Genomic DNA, 24,815 nt, shown 5'->3' on the forward strand with positions numbered 1-24,815 from the left:
GAGCCATGGCTCTTGCAACTCAAAGGACTTTGAGGTTTTCTGCTGTTAGGCGACAAACTGCCGCAGAACTGCACGCCTAAACCAGATTCCTGAATGGCACAGATCAGTCAACCAAGAGATAGGTTACCTCTGAAGAATATCTGAGGACTTCAGGATGGAGACGTCAGTGACAGCGCTCGCCCCTGGACACTGTCACAGCATCCAAACACAGCCAGCTAGCTGAAATGCATCCTATCAGCTCTGCTGACCATTCGTTGTGGCTGTGTGCTTTCAGTGAAAGCTCCATCCAGTAGGTGAATATGGAACAGAAAGAGGTCACTGGAATGTAGGTAATTAGTGATTTCCCACTGAACAGAATCCTCAAGTGCTCAAGAGCAGAGGGAGAGGATCACTGTGGACGACCCAGTAGCAGCACAGAAAAGAGTGGGAGCAACTGTGTTGAGGATTCACAGCTCTTGAGACATCACGAGACTCTCCAAAACCCAACCCCAGGACAAGTAGAGGTCAAGTCCCACAAAACAACATAGGCATTGAAGTCTCCCAGTATGAGCAATGATGTTCTATAAGCTCTGTTAGAGCCTCAGAGTCTATCGGATTTTGTGGAGGTAAATACAGTGAGCAAACAGTGATCCTCTGGTACACATGAACTTCAACTGTAGTTGCTTGCACATTAGCAGCTTGGGGGAGAGCAGAGGAGTGGTGTGCATTATTGACAGAGCGACTCCTCCCCAGTCCCATTATCCTTGTGATGAACGCTAGAGGCCTGTAGTACAGGGGCATCAGACATTTTAAAATACATTTTCTTTTAAACACAAGTGCAAGGGGTGTTCCTGTGCAAGAATTTCAGTTCTTCCACATTTCCCAAAGCCATTCATGTTCCACTGTAGTATGAGAACCATTTATCATGGGTGTAGCACTCTCACTCTGTCTTTCCGCTGGGGAGAGGAGCCTGTAATGGATGGAGGCTGGGGCAAGATAAGTGCCCCAGGCCAACATCAGTGTCCATCAGCTCTGAAGACAGATCATGAAATACATCAGAGAGAGCTTTCCTGTCTCTTTCAGCAGCTGACCCTTCACCTATGATTTTTTTGCCTAGGGAGGGAAGGAAGATTGGGTTTAATGTCTCATCTACATCGAGGTATTTAGAGACATGGAGCCCAAGCTTGGATTGTGTCAAGGTTGGGTTAGGAAATTGAGTGTGCCCTTTCAAAGTAACCATCCAGGCATTTGCCTGGAGTGATTTAGGGAAATCACAGAAAACTAAATTTGGATGGCCAGACGTAGATTTGAACTGCCGCTCACCCAAATGCGATTCCAGTGTGCTGATTTGGTTTTTTGCTTAGAGAAGCTTTGGAACCATAACTGTGGAGGTGGTGGTGGTAGTGTAGTGGCAGTACTGGACAGTCGACCAGACTAAACCTCTGGTGCAGGACGCTCCACACTGTCAGAAACCATGGCCTTTTCTGATGTCTGGAAGCAGGTACAGGCATCAAAGTAACTGAAACAGAATAAAATGACAAATGCATGTCCTTGTGCTGACACTAGTATCCATTCTTCTAGCAGCTTCAATCTTCTGAACTGGCTGTTTAAAAACAGAAGCATAGGAGGTAGTGAAGGTGGGGCAGGTGGAGGGGGGGGGGGGGGGGGGGGGACAGCGTGGCTTTAGATATCATTTTGGTCTCACCAAATGGGATGCACTTCAGTTTTAAGTTCTTATCATCCATTCCTCAAGATACATGCTGCAGTCCCGATTCTAGACAGGGTGGTCCCCAGAGCAATTAACACACTTCAAAGGAGATGGACAGATTTCTCCATTTGCCACAAGTGGCTTCTCCTTTACACTCAAAATTAGTGTGTCCAAAGTGCTGGCATTTAAAATCACGCATTTGGACGTGAACGTAAGGCCGCACGCTTAGGTGAAGGAAACCTGCCTTGATGTGCTCTTGGAGTTCTGTGCTGTTAAAAGTAAGTATATCCGATTCTGACTTGAGCAGATCGCCATCCTCCCTTTTCTTTTTCTTTTTTTTTTAATGTCAACAATGCCTTCTTGGACTCATTCAACTCTAAGTTCATATTTGGTAATGTCCACAAGATCTCTGCAAGTAATAACACATCTTCTGTAGTTTAAGATGTTATGGGGCTCAGTCAGCTTTCTGAAGATTTGTCACTTGTTGGCAACTTGAAGTTTTGATCAATAATGTCCCACTGCACAATCACTTGACCCACTAAGATACTTGCAATGCCCTCTAAGTTTTTTGAATGTAGAAAAGTAAAACTTTCTCCAAGCTGCCCTCTTTCCTATTAACTATTAAAAGCACATTCATATTACCAGCATAAGCTCTGTTAGTAGAGACAAAGGTCCTGCAACAAATTCTAAATCAGGACTGTCTGCACGAGTCCTCTTGTTTGAATGGGTGTTGGTATTTACCAGCAACCGACCCATTCTGCTGGGAGGAGAAGGAAAAAATTTCAAGGGTTCCATCACAGTCCCACGAGCAGCTACTACATCAAGGACCACCTATACAGATCCCCACATGCCTAGGTAAGCCACATACAACTGAGATGCAGAAGGTTCCCCAGAGGTTGCCTGCTAATGACTATTTCACCTCAACAGCACAACACATCTCATCAGTGTGTGGCACACCATGAGATTGTTGATTGTTTATACAGGTTTTTACCATCCTTGTAATCTGGGCAGTCAATCCAAGGGCTCTGTTTCCTGTGGCGCGAACAACATTACATTGCCACACTGTACAGTAGTAGCTGGAGTGTGCCCAGAACGTAAGGTGAACAGAGGATAGGCAGCACCTACTAATACCCAGCTCAGAAACACTGGGGTAGCCGAGCCCATACCTAGCAGATGAATGCTGAGCTCCTAAGGTCTAAATGCTATTTGTATACAATAACTCACATCACACTGGGAGATAAGTATTACTAGTCATATCCGCACAGGATGGAAAGATTGGCTGTGATGCTTACCCATATGAATTTGATCTAACAGTGTGGTAGTAGGGCGTTCAAGATTCGAAAATCGAGGGACATACTTCATAGGACATCAATCAAAGAAGGAATACTTCAACTCACAAGTATTAAGAAAATTCTGGCAATTATGCCCACCAGGCTATGTAATCCAGGCTAAATTGTTTGGGACATTTAATATCTAACTCTAAAACTGTTGTTTGAAGACCAAGAAATATACGATTGACCTCTTGACATCTCTGCAGTTTCAATCAAATGACTCTTTTTAGTAATTCATTGTAAATTCATGCTATTTTTTGAATGTATATGCACAAATATGTCAACCAGGGCAATAATTACTACATATAGTTTGCCATGGCTAAATTTGTGTTATTAAAAAACTAAATAATAATAATAATAACAATAATAATAATAATGTGGTAGAGAGTTGCATGTTTGCAGTTAGAAGATGTAGATCTTTTTAACCTACAGGTCCTCATGCAAAATGTTATAAAATGCAGACAGTCCTCTTCAGTCATTGTCCAGATTCTAAGCTTATTTCTAGAAACAAACTCTGAACAGCAGTCACAAGTGATTTTCTGTATCAGAGGGTTTGTTTTATTTAGCTTACCACCCCCACCGCCAATTGTAAACGGTTTCTTTGGTACGTGAAGAGTTATCGACAAGTTTCTGCAAATGACACAAACAATTACACAGGGCAACAATGGAAAAACTTTTTTGCTGAAAATATCTTATTATTATGTTTTTTTAGGGTGGGTAATCCAAATATGATACTTTAAAAAAACTGTGTCACCCACCATTTCTTCACATTTTACAATTAAATTTATTAAATTAAATAATTTTTTTAAAGAACATAACAGCTTTTATATAGTTAAAATAATATAAAAAGGAGGTGTAGTGAATGTAGATGACATTGGTAGAGCACTGCTGAAAAACATTTGCTGGCAAAAAAAGGTCGATTCTATTTTTGTGTGAATGGATGGTTTATTGTTTACTGTTAACCTAACCTCACTTTCCGGTTTCCTGTCCATGTGCTCAGTAAAATGTCTAATTGTGGGTGTAAAAACACGGCTGATAGTTTTTGTTAAACTTGTGGTGAATTTGTGATTAAAAACACAAAGAAACATTACCGACTTTGTGAAAAAGGTTTAGCTATCATACTTTGGATCTAAACTTGGTGATCAAGATAAATCTTGGGTGCTGCATAAGGAATGTTATGCATGTGTTGAAGATCTTAGAAAATGGTCCAAAAAGGAGAAAAAAGCATTTAGATTTGCTGTTCCTATGATAAGGAGGGAGCCAAGAAATCATTCCAATGATTGCTACTTTTGCACTGTTGTTATTACTGCCCGTAATCTGAAAAACAAGAAGGTAATAAGCTACCCTAACCTTCCATCTGCCACTGGACCAGTAGGGCATGGTGTAGATTTGCTGGTTCCTGAACCACCATGTGATTTAAATTATATTCCAGCATAAGTATTTTCTGATGTACAATCTGATTTAGATGAACCAGTTGATGATAATTCCATTGTAATACAGAAAACCTAGAGCCCAAATTGTTTACTCAGACCAGGCTTAATGATTTGGTTAGGGATCTGAGCTTAACGAAAGGAAAAGCTGAATTTCTTGGCTCTAGATCAAAAGAAAAGTGGCACTTGGAACCAGCATATACATTTATAGAAAGAGAGGGAAGCAATTTTCCAAGCTTTTTCAACAAGGTGATTTAGCGTACTGCTCAGACATTCCCGGTCTGATGAATGAGTTTGGTATTAAATACCAGACTGAAGGCTGTTTATTGATTCATCCAAAACTAGTTTAAAGGCTGTTTTATTACACAATGGTAACATGTATGCATCTAAAAGAAGACGTCTTTGTTGGTCCTGACATTAGAAAATTGATGTTTGATGTTAACTTTGAATCCACAATGACCTTAAATGAGAAAGAAGCATGGGTGTCATTCAAGCAAGTCATTACAAAGTTCTTAGGACATGAAAAAGACCCACAATATGTTTCTATTATAGCTACAATGTTAAAGAAGTTAAAACTTTTAGGATGTTTAATGAGCCTGAAAGTTCACTTTTTGAACAGTCACCTTGATTACTTCCCGGACAATATGGGAGATGTTAGTGAGGAGCAAGGAGAGCGTTTTCACCAGGACATTAAAGTGATTGAAAAATGCTACCAAGGCCACTGGAACACCAATGTGATGGGGGACTATTGTTGGTAACTTCACCCAGAAGTTCAGCAAGCGACTCGTCATAGAAAAAGCTACAAATGAAGCTTCAAAGAAAAAAGAGAAAGAATATACAAACCAATTCCAGCTGACAAGTGAAACCTCTATTAACACATATGATTGTTTTAAGTGGCTTACTGTAAATACAAACCATGCTTATGTTGTAACAAAGCGTTTCATTAATTTCCCCATTTACGGTATAGCATAGGATTTTTATACAGGGTTATTACAAATGATTGAAGCAATTTCACAGCTCTACAATAACTTTATTATTTGAGATATTTTCACAATGCTTTGCACACACATACAAAAACTCAAAAAGTTTTTTTAGGCATTCACAAATGTTCGATATGTGCGCCTTTAGTGATTCGGCAAACATCAAGCCGATAATCAAGTTCCTCTCACACTCGGCGCAGCATGTCCCCATCAATGAGTTCAAAAGCATCGTTGATGCGAGGAGCTCGCAATTCTGGCACGTTTCTTGGTAGAGGAGGTTTAAACACTGAATCTTTCACATAACCCCACAGAAAGAAATCGCATGGGGTTACGTCGGGAGAGCGTGGAGGCCATGACATGAATTGCTGATCATGATCTCCACCATGACCGATCCATCGGTTTTCCAATCTCCTGTTTAAGAAATGCCGAACATCATGATGGAAGTGCGGTGGAGCACCATCCTGTTGAAAGATGGAAGTTGGCGCTGTCGGTCTCCAGTTGTGGCATGAGCCAATTTTCCAGCATGTCCAGATACACGTGTCCTGTAACGTTTTTTACGCAGAAGAAAAAGGGGCCATAAACTTTAAACCGTGAGATTGCACAACACATGTTAACTTTTGGTGAATTGCGAATTTGCTGCACGAATGCGTGAGGATTCTCTACCGCCCAGATTCGCACATTGTGTCTGTTCACTTCATCACTGAAAACAAGTTTCGCACTGAACGCATCCTCTTCCATGAGCTGTTGCAACCGCGCCGAAAATTCAAAGCGTTTGACTTTGTTATCGGGTGTCAGGGCTTGTAGCAATTGTAAACGGTAAGGCTTCTGCTTTAGCCTTTTCCGTAAGATTTTCCAAACCGTCGGCTGTGGTACGTTTAGCTCCCTGCTTGCTTTATTCATCGACTTCCGTGGGCTACGCGTGAAACTTGCCCGCACGCACTCAACCGTTTCTTTGCTCACTGTTGGCCGACCCATTGATTTCCCCTTACAGAGGCATCCAGAAGCTTTAAACTGCGCATACCATCGCCGAATGGAAATAGCAGTTGGTGGATCTTTGTTGAACTTCGTCCTGAAGTGTCGTTGCACTGTTATGACTGACTGATGTGAGTGCATTTCAAGCACGACATACGCTTTCTCGGCTCCTGTCGCCATTTTTTCTCACTGCGCTCTCGAGCGCTCTGGCGGCAGAAACCTGAAGTGCGGCTTCAGCCGAACAAAACTTTGAGTTTTTCTACATATCCGTAGTGTGTCGTGACCATATGTCAATGAATGGAGCTACAGTGAATTTATGAAATCGCTTCACTCATTTGTAATAGCCCTGTACTATATAACAAAAAGCATATTGCTCAAAAACTATGGGTGATACAAAAAAAACTAAGGCTAGATTGGCATTCAGCTCATAAAAATCAGCTATCAAAGTAAAAAAAGGTTGTTTTTTTTTAATTTTTCGTTGGCCTGTTTTATCTGAATTCGATCTTAATTGTATGTTGTGAAGAAGGAATTAACTAAGACTGACTCAAGGTGTACACTATTAATTCAACATCTTTGGTAGGTCACTAATTTGCAAAATGTTATACTTCTCTTTTCTCAGAACCCATGCACAACATTTCTAGCTGCATAAAAGGACACGTCTTTAGTAAACTGCTCATTCAGGGTCAATAGACTTTGATTTAACTTTCTGCAGTGCAAGACCACTGTTTGCGGTCAACAGGGAGTCGCTCATTAATATGACACTGGAAATAGTGCCTTGGTAATCCTAGCAGTCTCCTAAATTTTCTGCTGTTATCAGACCAAGTACAAAGACTCTTTTGTACTCTTGGGGTTTTGGCAACACAGTGTACTGATGCATATGAGATACAGTCACAAAGTTTCAGTCATCACCTCAAAAATTGTTACTTGATTAATTTTTTGTTCGTTTGCAGGTACACACCTGCAGTCCCAGTACACACCGAAATCTGAATGAATATTCAAGTGATAATATAGAGATTGTTTTCATTAAGTACCATGTTTGCAATGTGATTATGTATTGTTCATCTTTGTTTTCTTTCTTTTCAGTTAAGCAGTTATAAATGAAAAATTTTGAAACAGACACAATAACTTTCAGTACATAAACTCCTTGTCTACATTTCAACACCATAGACATGTGAGTCCGTGTCTTAATTGGTTCTGGACATCAGCTAAGTTTTAATCATCACTGGAAAATGCAATCAGATTAAGCCAACCTAAAAAATAATTTGTCATATTCACTGGATAAATAGTAAACACACTCCCCACCCCCACCCCCATAGGTCCTCTGCATGTCTGGGACACTTGGATATATCATGAGTGCAAACATTCAGTGGCAGCTGAACACACTGAACAAACAATTACTAATTGAAGTGCCTCTTAAAGAGGTGTCAACAAAGAATGCCAGTGAAGAAAATCTGATTGTTTGAGAAATTTATTTAGAAAAATATAGGATGTTAGAAAATTATTTTTGCATACAAGGACAGAGTGCAAAAAGAGAAACAATTACTTGGAAAATATGTTTATTGGCTCCAGTGTTCATCTTGCATGATTTGTGTAACTACTGGATGGCAAAGACTGAAAAATATTTATCTTATTTTACAATGATCCACATCAGTCATTCACATAATTTATGTTTCGTAGGCTCTCTTTGTTTTACACAGTTTTCCTAGTGCCAAGACATAATTATAGCTGCACTCAGTTGTCAGCACACACTGCCTTTATTTTATTACTATACACCACTGTGGTACATACCTAGATGAAAATATAGGTAACCAACTTTGAAACATTACAGCCATAGACTGAAGCTAACCTCAGCAGTAATTAATGACAAATATTGCTACTGCCATAAGCACAAGTGAATTTTTCTGAGCGAAATACAGTGAATCTTATGTGCTTTTCATTATTACCCATTGCCAATTCAACAACATAAATTTGGAAATATGATCAACTTATTTATGTGCCTACTATAGCTCAACACTGCATTATACAGGGTTTTTTTTTGTTAAGATTTCATGGTACCCCTGTCCTTCAGAATTTTAAACTATCACATTCCTTTGCTTGTGAGAAACTTCTATGTAGACATTCTACACATCAAGCAAAATTTATTTCATGATTGCCCTTCTCCAGCATATATAGTGAAGTAATTTAGTGTGTACTGTAATCTACATTCAAACTGGAAATTTAAGTTGTCTTGAGGATAATCAAAATTTAAAAAAAATATTGATAAGAATAGATTTAAGATATGAAAAATAGTTGTAAAAGTTTAATAATAGTACAAAGAACACTTAAAAGTATGCCATAAAAACAATGGAGGCCAAAAATGTCTTGAATAACTAACAGTCAACAGGACAAAGTCATGTACAATTAGACACCAATCAGTTACAAAAGAATGATCACACTATTTATGACACTCAAGAATGAGCAGAAAAATGGCTATTTTGATGTAGTTAAGTCGTGAATCTTTAGTGGCAGGACCTCTGAAAAATAAATAAATTATTTTGAGTAACTGGATAGCTGCTTTAATTTTTCCACTCACTTTGCAGAGGTGGGAAAATATTTCTGGAATGATGCAATGTTTTCTGCAAAGCAATTGAGTGAAGTAATTCAATGGTCCATCTTATTAACCCCCAAAAGAAACCACAAAATGCCACAGCAATTATTCAAATTATTCTAACAATAATTACTTCTCCTCTTTCAATAAACACAACATTCAACATTACAAGAAGTCACCAACAAAACAACAGAATTATAACAACAGAATTATAACATCTGAACAAATCACTGTCCAACTCTTACAATCTCATAGAAGCATCAGAACACCACCATCACAATATGTTTTCAGAATACAATATGTTTCACACATGTTGCCCAACAACTTGATAATTATGTTTAACACCTCAGTAACCAAGGCACCTGACAAGAACAATCACTCATTAATTAGTTATATTAACTCATTGCTCACTGTTAATTTAATGATGTTATCATGTATGTATTAGTGTAAAAGTCTGATGTTGGTTATATGCCTTTATAATTTAAATGCTGCATTTAAAACAGACAGCTGTGGTTCTGTTAATAGGAACCAGCCATACTATTATATGACTTGTATTTCATCTGTTTTATGTTTTAAGTCCATTAACTGGATAGATCATCTCACTTCAGATATAAAGATATGCGGGTCATTTCACGAGTTGTTGTGAAGCAGTTTACTCTTGTGATAAAACTGCAGCTGAGAAAATTCACTAAATATGGCACAATTCTGCTGTAATGGTCTTCAAAAGGTAAGGGGGGTAGTTATTAATTTATTTGTTAATGTAAATAGTTTTATTAAACACACAATAATAATTCAGAAGTATATCATAGAGGTATACTTCAAATTAGTCCCCAGATTTACCAGTGACAGGTGTTTAACAACACAAGCTGACTGTTACATCAATCACTGACTGACAGGTTAATTAATAACATGGAGAAGTAATATTCTTACTGTTAAATTTCAATAAATTCCTTCCTCTTCAGAGAAAGACCAGGAACACTTTCTGACACACTTCTAGCTGCCAGTTCACAAACACGTGGTATTCATTTGTGTGTGGCATACACATGAGCAGATGTGTCTACAAACCTTAAGAGTTACCACATGTTCAGAATACACAGCATTGTTGCCACTTACAAGGAGGCCCCAACAAAGTATCCCATAAGGATAGGTCAGTATTCTGGGTGGTGATAGAAATGGTAATTTGAAGCAAAAATTTCCTTATAGGCATATGCTCTGAATCAGGTTAGTCCTCAGAAAACGCTTATCATCATTATCAATTGTTTTATTGTAATGTTTGTTGTAATTGATTATTTTTCAGGTTTTCTACTGTTCAAGCTAAGTTTTTATGAAATCCACTGTGGCTTTCATTGCATTTTGTGCAATGCATCTCTGCACTGACATGAGCACAGTCATGTCTGTGATGCAACATATCAGTTTATCTCCAATATATCATTTCCTTTATGGATTCAAACATTCACCTGATCCCATAAATAGAAAAATAAGTTGGAGATCCTGGTGGAAGGTAATGGTAATGCCACAACCAATGCACCAGTTACGGAAAGTACTGCTGAGGAATCTCGCCCCCCCCCCCCCCCCAGAAGTACGAGTCATTGTTTGTATGCGTAAATACACACTGTATTTGCACATTTTTAGTGGCCACCTACACAGTAAATAAGTAAAGGTTGATATCCATGTCCATACTCTGCAAACCACTGTGAAGTGTGTGGCTCAGCTACAAAGTCACCATGGTAGAAAATATATTTGGACCACAGATGTTTGGAGAAAGAGGACATACAAAACAAAAAATGCACTTTACTGAGGGCAGGGGGACGCGCATGAAATCCTGAAAACCATTTAGAATATTTGTATTCATCAACACAATCTTCATGCTTCAAATGATCATTTGCCACTGCCCAAAATAATGACCTACCATTCTGCATGCACAGATAATAGGATGTGACTACTTGTATCATAAACACAAGAAGAGTGTTGCTCTGTAGGAGTTTGTCAAGCGAGAGACAACAAATATTGGAGGAAACGGCTGAAGTCCACCACCTCGGTAAGAATTTTGCACTAAGTGTAAGCTGAAAGCATTGCAGTGTATTCAGTACCAAGAAACAACATAACAGATTCATTTCCACATCCATGATGCATACTGTTAATCTCTCTAATTGGTCTTTTGTAATACCAACCTAGTTATTAAATTGTTCATCTGCGCGACTGACATGCTTATTTTTTTGTTGATATTGATCAAGATTAATGCAGTGAAAACCATTGTCACCAATATTCAAGTAACAATGCCTGTGAGAAATTCTGTTGTAATCTTATGTGCTTAAAGATTTCACTTTCATCTTACATACATTCGATATTGTTAGTGGTGGTGGTTGTTGTTGTTTGTGTGTGTGTGTGTGTGTTTGTTTCACGTAAAGTTTTCTGATAGCTCAGTCTCTCAGGGGCATATCCCAGAAATAAAAGTTTAGAACTTTCTCTATGAATTGCATGGTCATGGTGTCTGTCTGCTGACAACATACTCATTAATTATTTCAAACTGTCGTATGTTTCTACCTCTTATTGGAGTCAGCTTCCACTGCAAATTACAGACTGATACAAGTATCTGACAATATTCTTGGCAACAAACAGAATGCAAATATCATACAGTGAAGGCTACAATACTTCGTTTTTCAAATATCATTCAGTACTTGAGATATAGAATAAATACATTATAAAAATAATACAATACTCAGCAACTCGTTGCAGCTGCCAACAATATTTCAGTCACAACAAGAACAGCCTTCTTTGACAATCCAAAGAAGTACTATTACCTCTAATCCTACAGGGTGTATAGCACACACTGCTATAGGATCCTCAGTGTTTCCCTGTGGTGTACATTAAATACTATATTCACAGCACACAAATTTTGTTCAACAAAATAAATGTATACTACGAATCAGATTTAAGCTTCTTGAGAAGTGAGAGAATTTGCTTAGATGCTATATTGGACTCGTAGAGTGACAGCAAGTGGTCCGGGAGAGCCGTATATTTGCGAGCCTCCAGGTCGATGCAGAGAAGTATGTACCAGGCACTGCTGTTTTCTAGTGGGGGCTGTCCCATCAGCAGTTCCCGTGCGCGGATCATTAGCTGAGCTACATCATCTGATGCATGTAGCTGCAGTTTCTCTCCATTCATCACCATCTGCAATCACAGCAGTGATCTCATTATTCACAGAATATCTTAAGATTTGTCTTCAAGCTGAACTGGGGGAGGATACATTTGAGTTCTGGAAAAATGCAGGAACATGTGAAACAGTGCTGACAATACAACTTAAATTTAGGTGAAAAAAAGCATGGCAATGTTTACTGGAATTTGCACTCTGGAATTTTGAAGATAGTAGGGATAAAATACAGACAGCAAAAGGTTAGCTATAATTTGCATAGGAACCAGACTGTATTCAGAAGAGTGAACCTGGCAAACTACACCATCAGGCAATACTGACTGATGTGTATGATCAGTGTCTTACAAGGCACTCATTTGAAAATAATACGATACCCAAAATCAGCAGATACCACACTGCAATAAAGACTTTATACTCAGAAGTGAACAACAACTTATTCTAAATAATTTATTATGGCTGCAAAACTATACACAAAGGAAATGTTTGGAAAATACTGCAATGAAACAGCAGCTTCTGCATATTAAATCAGTCTCCAACAATGAAACATCGAGGATGGATTGTAACAATATTATGAGAAGGAAAGTAACTACTCACCAAATAGCAGAGATGCTGAGTCACAGATAGGCACAACAAAAAATCTCTCACAATTAAAACTTTCGGCCATGGGCCTTCTTCAACAACGGCCGCACGCGCACACACACGACTGTAGTTTCAGGCAACTGAAAACCACACTGGTTGCCTGAGACTGCAGTTGTGTGTGTTGTTGGGGGGGGGGGGGGGGGGGGGGGTGTATATCTATTGTTGACGAAGGCCCATGGCTAAAAGCTTTAATTGTGAGAGTCATTTTGTTGTGTCTATCTGTGACTCAGCATCTCCGCTATGGTGAGTAGCAACTTTCCTTCTCAAAATATTGTTAATGCGTTCACCTATGTTTTAGAAGTTACTGGCATCTGTCAAATTATAATGGTATTTCCAGTTTGATGATGAGAACTTTTAAGGATTTCTTAGCTTAGCAAGTTAGCAGTGTACACTTGGTGGCTGTTCTGCTTTGCATTGGTAAATTTTGGGGTGGAGAGAGGAATGTGAAGACGACAGGAACAGGAGCTGACTGAGGGAACAGCATTTACAGCTTTAGGAAGGAGAAAGAACAATAAGCATAATATTTAATGCCTTTTTTTGTTTAATTGTGCTCTTGTGAAGACAATCTGAGGAGTCATTTAAAGCAACAACAATGCTTTCAACAAACTTTTTGCAGATGCCTTCCTTCAGAAAACCATTCTCAGATGCCTCCCTTCAGAAAATTCTTTTCTTTAGATTTTCAGGATGACATATGCACTTAAGTCTGTCTTCCACTGTCACATCATCTACTGCTTCCTCACGTACATTCTGCACATCTTATTTCTGCATATGCAATTTCTTACTAACATTTCTTTCACTAAGGCTCACATATTATCTATCAGGTTGTAATGAAAGTGGAAGCTGCTACCATCTTTAAATCAGAATGCTTCTTCCATCACTGCATTTTCTGTATAAGATTTCGGAATTCTCCACTGTAGTACCAGCCCTCTTTGAAAGTGATCTTGTCTTTTTAAGACGTCTGCTAACTTCTGATTTTTAAGATATTTGCCACAGTCATGAAATTCCAATAAAGTACAATGATCAATCTATTTCTGGAAATCGTCCAAATTAGTGACAGTCCTCCGTCAACTAATATCCTTTCATGAAGATTGAAAATTAATTTTGCTGTTGAATGGATAGTGGCATTTATGCCACATCCCTTCCCACATATTTTTTTTTTTTTTTTTTTTTTTTTTTGTGCTATGTTTTAATGCACACACAGGAAGATTTTTTTATAAGGGGGCTCGCTAATAGATAGGGTCACAAAACAGACTCATCGAAGGATGCGCCAGATGATCACGTAGATTGAGAATGGCAGGGCGAGTAAGAGCTATATCATACTGGAGCAGAGAGAGAGTAGAGATTAACCTACCACGGTGGGCGCAGAGAAATGTTAATATACTGTTCCAACTATGTTGATGCATTACTTGCACTGAGAACTTGTTAATAATGATTTCAGTATCACCCAATTCATCAGAAAATGATCACTACAAATTTTAGTTACTGTCAGTGCTTATTGATGGGAAGGATAGACTAATCACAAGTGCACCCTGAGAGGGCAGGTGCCAAACTGCTAAGATAGCTCACTACCAGTCTACGATCGGTTTCCGAGGAGGTAATACATGAATCTGTGTATAAAATCTGATCTCACGTAAAGGCAGAACAGGTTGTTGAGACATTGCCTTGGATGAAGTGCTTGTTCAATGTTGTGTTAATTCAAGGCAGTCTATGATTACTTTTCGAGGTGGCAACACGAGAACTGGTGTGTGAGGTGCAACTCCGCATCAAGACAGAAGTAGCTGTTATGGTTGCCTCAGAAAACATATTTATGGATCTCATGTTAATTAAACAATCATGTACAGAATTTTTGTGACTTTTGTAGTGCTCAGGAACTAAAGGTTAATGACCGGGAATCTTGTTATGAATATTAATGATGGGCCAGCTCAAGAATTTGTTTTACTAGTTTTGCAATTAACAAAAAATACAAAATTAGTAGGCATCCTAACATTTTATGATTCTTATTATCCTTATCATATAAACCTATCCATGTGTCACATCATTATACATTGTTTATGGCACAAATGTTAGAGCTCATGACCGAAGGAGAAGAAACCAAGCAGGATGACAGGTATGGGATACATCTTTTAGAAGATGTGAGGTAAGCAACTGCCTCCAGCTGTGCATGGGAAAGTGATTAAAAACATTTCTTGCTAAAATCCACCATGTTTGTTAATTCTGACACGCCTTTAAGCTGAACGTTTCATTTACTGTAACCCACTGTGTAGTGTAGGGGGGGGGGGGGGGGGTGTCAAATCTGCATTTCTTCTGAGACATAATTTTACCACCAACCCTTGCACGTTACACTTGGCATCCTTGTGTGTGGATGTGTTGCTAAAGTGTCAGACTACATTTTGAACAAGAGCTTTTGCGTTCCTCCTAATATTTGTTACAGGATTCCATTGCACATGATTCTACAAATATTCTCTGTATGGATCATAGTGAAACATGATGCACCTCTAATGCTGCCATTTGCAGTGCCAATAAGGTATCGTTTCTCTCACTATTGTCTGAAATTGCAAAGAAATTCATATGCCTCATACACGATTCCCTTTGTGCGTGCTGAAACTCAGTCATCTTAACTCTCCAACGAAAATAGCAATACTACCCAATAAATATCATTGCTCTCTTTGCAAACATAAACCTCCATGCAGCACACATGTTGTTTTAGCAACCTTGAACACAAACATAAAAGAATGCTGGATAGTGGGTAGCAACAAAGTTGCAAAGCCATGAAAGCAACAGCATGAAGTGGAGCACTACCACATAAACCCCATAACTAACAACTGCTCATTTGGCAGCTGCCGTTCCTTAAAATGCTAATGGGAAAAGTTCGAGGTGAAAATGACATTATGGCAACAGTGTAAGCTTAGAGTTACAGACCAAACTGGACTAGGCCACAGGCTTCTCACTGGCACTTACAAAACGAAGGAAGATGAGGGATCGGAGAACTGGCCTACACTTCTCTGCTCCCTAGTATAGTGAAGAGCTACCAAAATTAGTCTGGGAGGAAACATTATATGGCACAACTTAACTAGAAAAGAAGTGATATATTGTTGGAGCACATCCTGAAACATCAAAGGAACGGTTACTACTGCAATGGAATGAAGTGGGGGAGGGAGGGGGGGGGGGGGGGGGGGAGGAAAAAACTGTAGGACACGGCCAAGGCTTGCAGTTCAAATGCATGTAGCCCACAGTAGTTATTTCAGATGATGAGGCTTGCACAGAATAGACTAGCATGGTGAGCTGCATCAAACAAGTCTTTGGACTGACGACCACAACATTCTAAGACAGAAATGCCAATTTATTGTAAAGCACAGTACTGTACAGAAGTTAAGCATAGTGAAAAAAGGCAAACATATTTGTTAAATAACAAACATAAGATATATGTTTGCTCATAGAAAAAGGTAACAATCATGAAAATAGCCAAAACATGAAGCCTATTATTAACACTTTGAAAGGTAACAAAATTTCTTCCACAACAATAAAAAGTTATTAGTTATATGGGTGCAACCCCAAAAAAAGGTGCCCTACTTTTCATGACGTAGTTGCACTGTTGTGAGTGGCTATGCAGACACAAAGAACAACCTATTGTCATGGGTGACAAAACTTGTGCATTCCACTTTACACCTGACACATAACAACAGTTACATGACTGGAGGAATCCCTCCTCACACAAGCTGTAAAAATTCAAACGCAGTCGGCTGGTAAAGGTACGGCAACTGTGTTTTGGGTCTGGAATGGGGTACTGTTGATCGACTTTTGACTACATGTACAACAATAAAAGCTGACAGGTACTGTGAAACACTGAAAAACTCAGGACAATACAGAACTGGAGAAGATGAATTCTTAGCATGGATGTAAGCATTGTTCGCAACAATGCATGCCCAATCATCCCCTTCAAAACCATCAATCTCTTGCAAAACTTTGGTTGGAATGCAGTCAATCGCCTACCGCACAGTCCAGACTATGGACTGAGCGTCTGCCCCCTCTTCTCTAACTCGAAGGAACATTTACCTGGACGGCAGTTGGGCTCTGATGACAAAGTGAAAGGTGAGATTCGATGATTCCCAAAGAACACTGTATCAAGCTGGTATGACATGGGCATTGTGAAATTGCCTCAGTGTCTACAAAAAGTCGATTGTGTAAAAAATAAAGCATTCTTCAACCTTTAAAATGAAAACTATTGTAGAAAATCCAAGAATATAGGAGACCTTACTTTTGGGATTGCCCTCATATGTTTATTCCTAACTGCAACACTTGAATGGCAGCATTGCGGCACAGCTGCTCCTATCCCAAGAAAGAGTTATACACAGGTTTGGAAAGTCTTCAGTGGTGGCTAACAGATTGCAACTACATTTCTCAATACATCCTGGCCACAATCTGTAGTGGGATGACTCAGACCCAGTGCTCACAGGCAGTTGGGACAGTAAGGGAATTGGAACAGGACATGCCTCATACAGAAATTCAATTTAAAATTTTCCTGTTACTTACAGCATTGGAAGGTCAATGCCCAGACATCAAGTCACTAAACCAGTACATGTACTTCTCAAAAAATACTCCAAATAACTGACTTGAAGATGTGAAGAGCTGAGTGTTGCTAACCATAAAAAAAGCTCTGAGCTGCTTTTATGCGGACCTACCAACAGCTCTATGTGTATCAAGTCACCGGTTTTATCCTCACTAGCGAATGTTTTTTAAAAAATTATTTGAATTTTTATTTACCATCAAACTGAAATATTAACAAATACTCAGTTACAATTTTTAATAATGAGTACATTTTTTTAGTTTCAATAACTAATCAATCAAAAATATGAGTATTCTTGATAATTTAAAATTTGTGTACAGAAATTCCGAATCTAAAAAAGAAAATGTACTTTCATTACTACAAATTACAAAAACATACAAACACAGGGAATGGTACATAATATTGACAAATGTGCGTTGGCTGGGTGGCCCAAAGTTGCTGAGCAATGGTAGTGTTAACACACACTTTGATATTTTACATACACAGGCAGCAAGCAGTTGTGAATGAAGCTGGCATCAGTTACTACGAGACCACTGTTCCAATGGGCTGCAGAGCACTGCTGGACAACAACAGCCTGTACCATGAGGGTGCAGTTGCAAAATAATTTGCATTAAGGTTTGAAAACTCTCAATGTATATGATACCTGTGCAATATAACTGATTGTGGTGGCGAAGACGACGACGACGACAACAACAAAACAACAACACACAAGGATGTGTGTCAGGGTGCTCCATGTAGACTTAAACAGTGTATTAATGAAGAAGGGAAATGGTTTTAATATAAAAAAAAAATGGTGTGTGGTGTAATGTGTTGGCTGGCTTGCATCACCTTCATATGATTAAAAATTCACAAACATGTGTAGTGACTTTTGCAACACCACATATGTATTTGCTAAACAACATGTCCATTTGACAATAAATATAGACTTCCAGTAAATGTAAATAAAAATATATTTGTCTAACAAGAATCAAACCAGAGCTCTAATGATTACAAGACTAGAACACTATGCACACAGCAACAGACTGCTCTTTTCAGCTGGATTGAAATTTTACATAATTAACAGTAACTGAATCTTCAAATTTTCAGAGTTATTTCTTTGACTGTTGTAGTACTGCATTACTTAAATGATATCCAGGCACTGACCTACAAATCCTGCAAGTGGGAATAAAATTGAACATGTCTGAGCAGTCTGCAAAGTCTCCCCATAAGTAACACTCATACTTCATTACATCTGTGGAGCGCAACATTCCTTTTGTTTCACAAACATGAAGTATTTGGCATAAGACACTGAGACACAGTACCTCTTCAGTGTCAGAACTCAAATCAGAAACCTTTCTGCATTTCTTTATCAGTTTCCTAATGGAAAAAAAGTTGTTCACAACAAAAAGTTAAACAGAAAATGTACATGACCTTGACTGCATCTCTGTGCAACTGAGCAACTCTTCTACATTTAAGTTGCAGTACTGACATAGTGAGTTCCTGTCACTCACCAGAATGCAGTTTTGTAAACCAATAGTTGGTAACTGCATTTCCAAAAGACAAAGTATCTAGTGCTACTGAAAAACGCAAACTGCGCAAGTGCTGGAACCACGTTCCAAACTGCTGACAAAGTTGACAACTTTTGTTGATAAAACTACTAAGCGTATGTCTCGAGGTAACTGTAGCAAACAAAATGATGGATTTCCTGCATGGAATTTGTCCATGGATGCACTAATTTTGTCACACATTAATTCACTGAGCAACAGAACTAAAGGATCAGTTTCTTGAAACTCCATAATTCCCACACATTGGGCTCATAAGCTTTGAATTTGGCTCATAGGTGTATATGGCCTTCCTCTATAATAGTGCAAACACAAGACAACGTGCAATGTCATCCTCAGGCTCGACAACACCTCAAATAGCAAGACATCGACACTTGTGGGGAGGGGGGAGAGGGGGAGTGGCTACAGCTCAATAGTTCATGTACTGTGTAAGATGAGTTAATGGTGTCACATAGGCACCACATTGCACCACAATTCTGCCTAATGCCACTGTGGACATGTTACATGATCGGAAGGGTGTCACGGCCCTTCTTATCTACATATCATCACTTCTTTTGATGCTTCTAAGAAGAGGTTAGAACCCTGATGCCCAGTGTTGACACCACATGGTTTTCTTATGAATGGTTGATGAAAACATTCCAGAACTGTCATGAAAAGATTGTAGGTGGTGCATTAATGGGCTTCAGTGAAACCACCCCTTTCTCTGGAGCCTTATTCCCAAATATCTGGTGGTCAAAAACGACAGTTCACAGTATGATTAGCAACACGAAAATGTTCTTCATGAACTCCGACACCTCGGACATTTCAACCCTTCTCTTAGGGCATTGTGGGACTGCATTCCCATCAAACGGGACTGCACTTATTTGGAGCTCAGCAAGACCACAATTTTTGCTCTCGTGTACAGGTTGGAAGCACAAGCAGCGAAGGGTGCTCATGCTTTTTCAGCGCTCCTATTTTGTGTCGTCCTGTGACATGTCACGGGGTACATGCAACATTGACACGTGCTTGTATAAAATGGAAGAGTTCCTCTAAGACCCCCAGTTCAGCAAAACCCTCAGTGGCACCAGCCCACCTTTACTGAGGACATACAACTGTAAAGACAGAACCTGTCACCACGTGTTAGACACTCACAGACTGGTAAGTCCTATGCCACACACTGATTCTGAATGGCCTATTATCTATCAGGAGGAAGAGCAGCAGTGTAGCCTGCCTGCAGTTGCCTGGTACTCCCATCATGGGTTCTGTATGTACAAGTGCATATTTAAAATTCTCAGTACAGATGGGCAGGTGCCGAATAGGCTTTTCCTAAACTGGTCTTAGGGGACCCTTCATCATTTTATTCAATCGTGTGTCAGTGACACATACCCCCATAATTATGCAACAATAGGACACAAAATAGGAGCACTGAAAAATCACAAACACGATTAGCTGCTTCAGGTCACGTTCAAATTTCACTGCACAGTCCCTAACGGTTCCAACCTGTACACGAGAGCAAAAATTGTGATCACACTGTGTTCCAAATAGGAGCAATCAGATTCAATTGAGATGCAGCTCCACAGCATCCTTAGAGAAGGGCTGAAACACCTGAATGTGTCCGCAGGTCAAGGGTTGTGCAGAACATCTTCCTGTCACTTATCACACTGCGAACAGTTGTTTTATGTTGTGAAAATTGTGGGAATTAAGACCCCAGGGAATGGGTTGGTTTCACTGACACACTTTATGCCACCTCCCACCCCCTCGACCTTTTTGTGACAATTCTGACCAGTCGTATGCCTGGAATGTTCGTCCTCAGCCGCTCATCAGGCGGTTTGTTCGTTGTTGGTTGGTTGCACGGAGGGGGAAGGGGGTGCACAGGAGGGGACCAAACAGCGAGATCATCAGTCCCATGATGTAAAGTAACAGACTGAGGGATGTAAAGTGACAGACTGAGGGAGGAGCAACACGAACAGAACAGTCCAGTCAACAAATGGCTCTGAGACTATAGGACTTACCATCTGTGGTCATCAGTCCCCTGGAACTTAGAACTACTTAAACCTAACTAACCTAAGGACATCACACACATCCATGCCCGAGGCAGGATTCGAACCTGCGACCATAGCAGGCGCGCGGTTCCGGACTGAGCGCCTAGAACTGCTAGACCACCGCGGCCGGCAGTCCAGTCAACAGGAAAGTAATATGGGCAAACAGACAGACGGAACACCAGGAGGCAGGAAGAGTAATGAACGGGAAAGGGAGGGGGTGAAGCAGGGGAAGGCCGAGAGCAGGGAGCTCTCCAAAGGTGATACTCGCGATGGAGCACCAGCACCACCACCGATGCACCCTGATTTCCACATTGTACCATGATCCCAGCACAATGAGGACACCACCATAGGAAGAAGCAGCAAGAAAAGGGAAGACAAAATGGTACAAAAGACCAGAAGAAACATAGTAAAAGGGGGGATGGAAGAGAACACGGCAAGCATTGAGGCATAGCCAAAGGCCTTCCAAACCACTCCAAGTGCTAATCGAGGGAATCCAATTCCGGAAGGAAATTCGGGTACTTAAATCTCAGAGAAAGAATCACTTTTGTGAAGAAAACCAAGGACTGATGTAACCATGTCAGGGTTACCGTGACAAACAAGGAGGGTAGGAAGACATGTTTACTGTGTAGGGCTTAAAAAGGGGGCTGTCCATCAAAATATGGACCACCATGAGGGAGGCAGTGGCAACTACAAAAATGGGAGGGAGGGGTGATGCGTTACGAACTAAAAAACCATGGGTCAACCTGGTACTGCTGATAGGAAGCCAGCAGAGGATGATATATTCCTGTCTGAACGGGCAGAAAGAAAAACGCCACGCAGCGGATGTCCCCTTGTTCGCAAGATGAGTCTGTCCATGACTGAGCAAAAAGACATTTCACATGAAGGTACAGCTGGAGGGGTCACAGAGAGCTGGGTAGGTGGTGAGTGATGTTCATAACAATTAGCGCAGATAGGCTGCGGAGCACAGGAGCACTCCTCATAGAGGGGGCATCCACGTTCACCACATGGAGTGTCCGGTCTACAGCAGAAAAATATGCCAGGACATATGGCTTCATGTAACATGAATCAACCCTAATCCTGACCACCTCTGGGATGGTGTCCCCCTCAAATGCCAGAATGAAGATGCTGTATCAATGCAACTATCCTTGTGGCCTTTCTGAACACACCGAACAAAATGAATGCCCTGTTGTTCCAGATTGCCCAGGAGTTCCTCATCAGTTTGAATGGTGAGGTCCCAATGAAAAGTAACACACTGACTACATTCCATTGTCCTTGTTTTGTTTTTCCTCGACAATCATTCTATAATAGCCTTTCAAAACACTATCCATTCTGAATTGTAGCATGTAACATGGCAGTGTGTAACTCAATTATTTGGTGCATACGAAACAGTTTGCTGTAATCAAGTTTCTAACTGGAGAAAACTGAAAGCACGAATTCGAAGAATTCATTCACCCACGGAGCACCCTCTCTTTCAGCATAACAATACCAGACCACACACAAGCACTGCGACATCTGAAACAATCCGATATCTTGAGTTCGCTATCGTCAATCCCCCCCCCCATACAGTCCTGAGTTGCCCCTAACTGATCTTGACATGTTTCCAAAACTTGGAGAACACCTTCAAGGACCTCACTTTCATAGTGATGAAGTGGTACAAGCAGAGGTGAGGTTGTGGCTCTGTCAACAAAGTCATCCATTCTAGAGTGAAGACATCAACAAATTAGTCTCTCAGTGAGAGAAATGCATTTGTTGCCAGGGTGACTATGCTGAATATGTAGACATGAAGGATAAAGATGTACCATGTTAATAAAATTTATTTTAGTTAAAAAGCTTTACAACTTTTTACATAAAGAAATTGGAGAGGCATTACTTTTTAGCATGCCCTCGTACAATATCAGCAGCAAACCTCAAGTTTTTATTTGTTCTCCCCGAGTTTTCCTCGATTTTATTTACTACTTAATGTAAGGATAGAATAAAAATGGGGACAAGCTACAACTCCTGTCCGACTCCCTTGTTAACCACTGCTTCCCTTTCATGCTCAACTCGTACAACCACAGTTTACTTTCTGTACAAGCTGCATTTAATTGTTTGCTCCCCGTATTTTATCCCTACTACCGTCAAAATTTCACAGAGTATAGTTCAGTCAACATCGTCAAATGCTGTGAGTCTGCAAACGATATAAACATATGTTTCCCTTTCCTCAACCTATCTTCTAAGGTAAGTTGTAGTGTCAGTATCAAGTCGCATGGCCCTACATTTTTCTGAAGCCCAGACTGATCTTACCTGAAGCCATCTCATACCATTCTTCTGTTAGTAAGCTGTGCCAATATTTTGCAACTATGACTTACTAAATTTATGGTTCAGTAATATTCACACCTGTCAGCACATGCTTTCTCCAGAATTAGAAATTATACACTCTTCTTTAAGTCTGAGGGTACTTTAAACAACCTTTTCATTCAATAACAGTACAGCAAAGACAATGCTTCTTACCAGTAGAGTAAAACCTCCACTGCACAACATATCATGAAAAGGTGTCCTTATGCTCAATAAATTTCGTGTGCAAGTTTACATTGTTGGTGGGAAGCCATGAAAATGTTGGCTGATGGCTAATGCACTTCAAAAGAGTTTATTATAAAGTGAAACAGCTATTGACAAGTACACATACGAGATGCACGTACAGCACAGATACACTGCACATTCGACATTAACACTATGAGGGAGAGGAAAGCAGAGGGACATACAGTGGTAGTGATCATTTAAGCATTAAATTATTCTGTGAAGTTGAAACTGAAATCTTGTCGGTACAAATTACAAAATAATATTTTACATTGCTTACGGCAAAAAAGTACGTGTTTGCTGAAATTGGCACCGAGCTTAAATTAATCAATACCAGCCGAATTTTACCAATATACCTCTTATTGTACTAATATACCCCTGCTACCAGCATTTCCTGTGATAAGTGTCAAGTTTACTGAAAACGTTGTCTCTCTCTCTCTCTCTCTCTCTCTCTCTCTCTCTCTCTTTTACACACACACACACACACACACACACACACACACACACAAAGAAAATCAAAGAATTACGATTACAAGTGTATTCCTTTATAATGTTTCACCTTCGTGCAATGAGAAAGTATAATTAAAAATAGGCGTTCAACATGAAAACAAAAATATATTTTTAGTCACACTGCATATTAACCAAGTGGTGAAATTCATTGCTCATGTTATTTACATAGAATAAAGAACTTTATTTCCAACAACAAACATCAATATAGGGAACACAGCTTCCTTCAATGAATTTATATAGGCCCTGTAAGAAACTTGGGGAAAACATTTGCATAAATGTGCTTAGCACTTCTGTAACACTTCCATTCTACGACACACTACTTCATCAGTGGCTTCTTGTACATCACTCATCATTAACTGTTCTTCAATCTTCTACAGTAACAATCGTGACAATTCCAGTGTAGCCAACAACTTTCTCAGAAGTGCTTTGCGAAGTGACAACTTTAGTCTGTTTCGGTTCATCCCAGAACACCCAAACCGTGGACTGCTGCTTAATTTCCGGCTTGTCCACATATGTCAAAGTCTTATCTCCTGTTCCTACATTGTACACAAAATTTTGTATTTTCTTGGTTGAATTTTTAAGTATTTCCTTACATCAATTGCCAAAAACCTGTTTCAGGGCTGTGATTAAATTGAGCAGAATCCACCTAGACCAGACTTACCTCACAACTAAACGTTCACACAAAAAAAAAAAACATGCTGCTGTCTTCAAAGTGCATAAGGATACTTTTTATCTCGTACCATGTCCCGTTTTTTGGAACAATAACTAATTTTGGTCACTCTTCATGAAATTCAACAATGACAGACTCAAAACAAGGAGAAAATTCAGCTTACCAATGGACATTTA

The 24,815-nt window shown here is 39.7% G+C and overlaps 1 protein-coding gene across 1 annotated transcript in view; it reads right to left on the minus strand.

The window, feature by feature from the left end:
• Positions 1-7,939: 7,939 nt before the first annotated feature.
• The window catches only part of LOC124716952, a 59,748-nt gene continuing 42,872 nt past the window's right edge, over positions 7,940-24,815 (minus strand). The window contains exon 5 of the mRNA XM_047243542.1: positions 7,940-12,158. Coding sequence (XP_047099498.1) covers positions 11,907-12,158 — 252 coding nt within the window. The 3' untranslated portion in view covers positions 7,940-11,906. The remainder of the gene's footprint in view (positions 12,159-24,815) is intronic.

This window comes from Schistocerca piceifrons, chromosome 9 (genome assembly GCF_021461385.2).
Source record: "Schistocerca piceifrons isolate TAMUIC-IGC-003096 chromosome 9, iqSchPice1.1, whole genome shotgun sequence".
Classification (NCBI taxonomy): Eukaryota; Metazoa; Arthropoda; class Insecta; order Orthoptera; family Acrididae; genus Schistocerca; species Schistocerca piceifrons.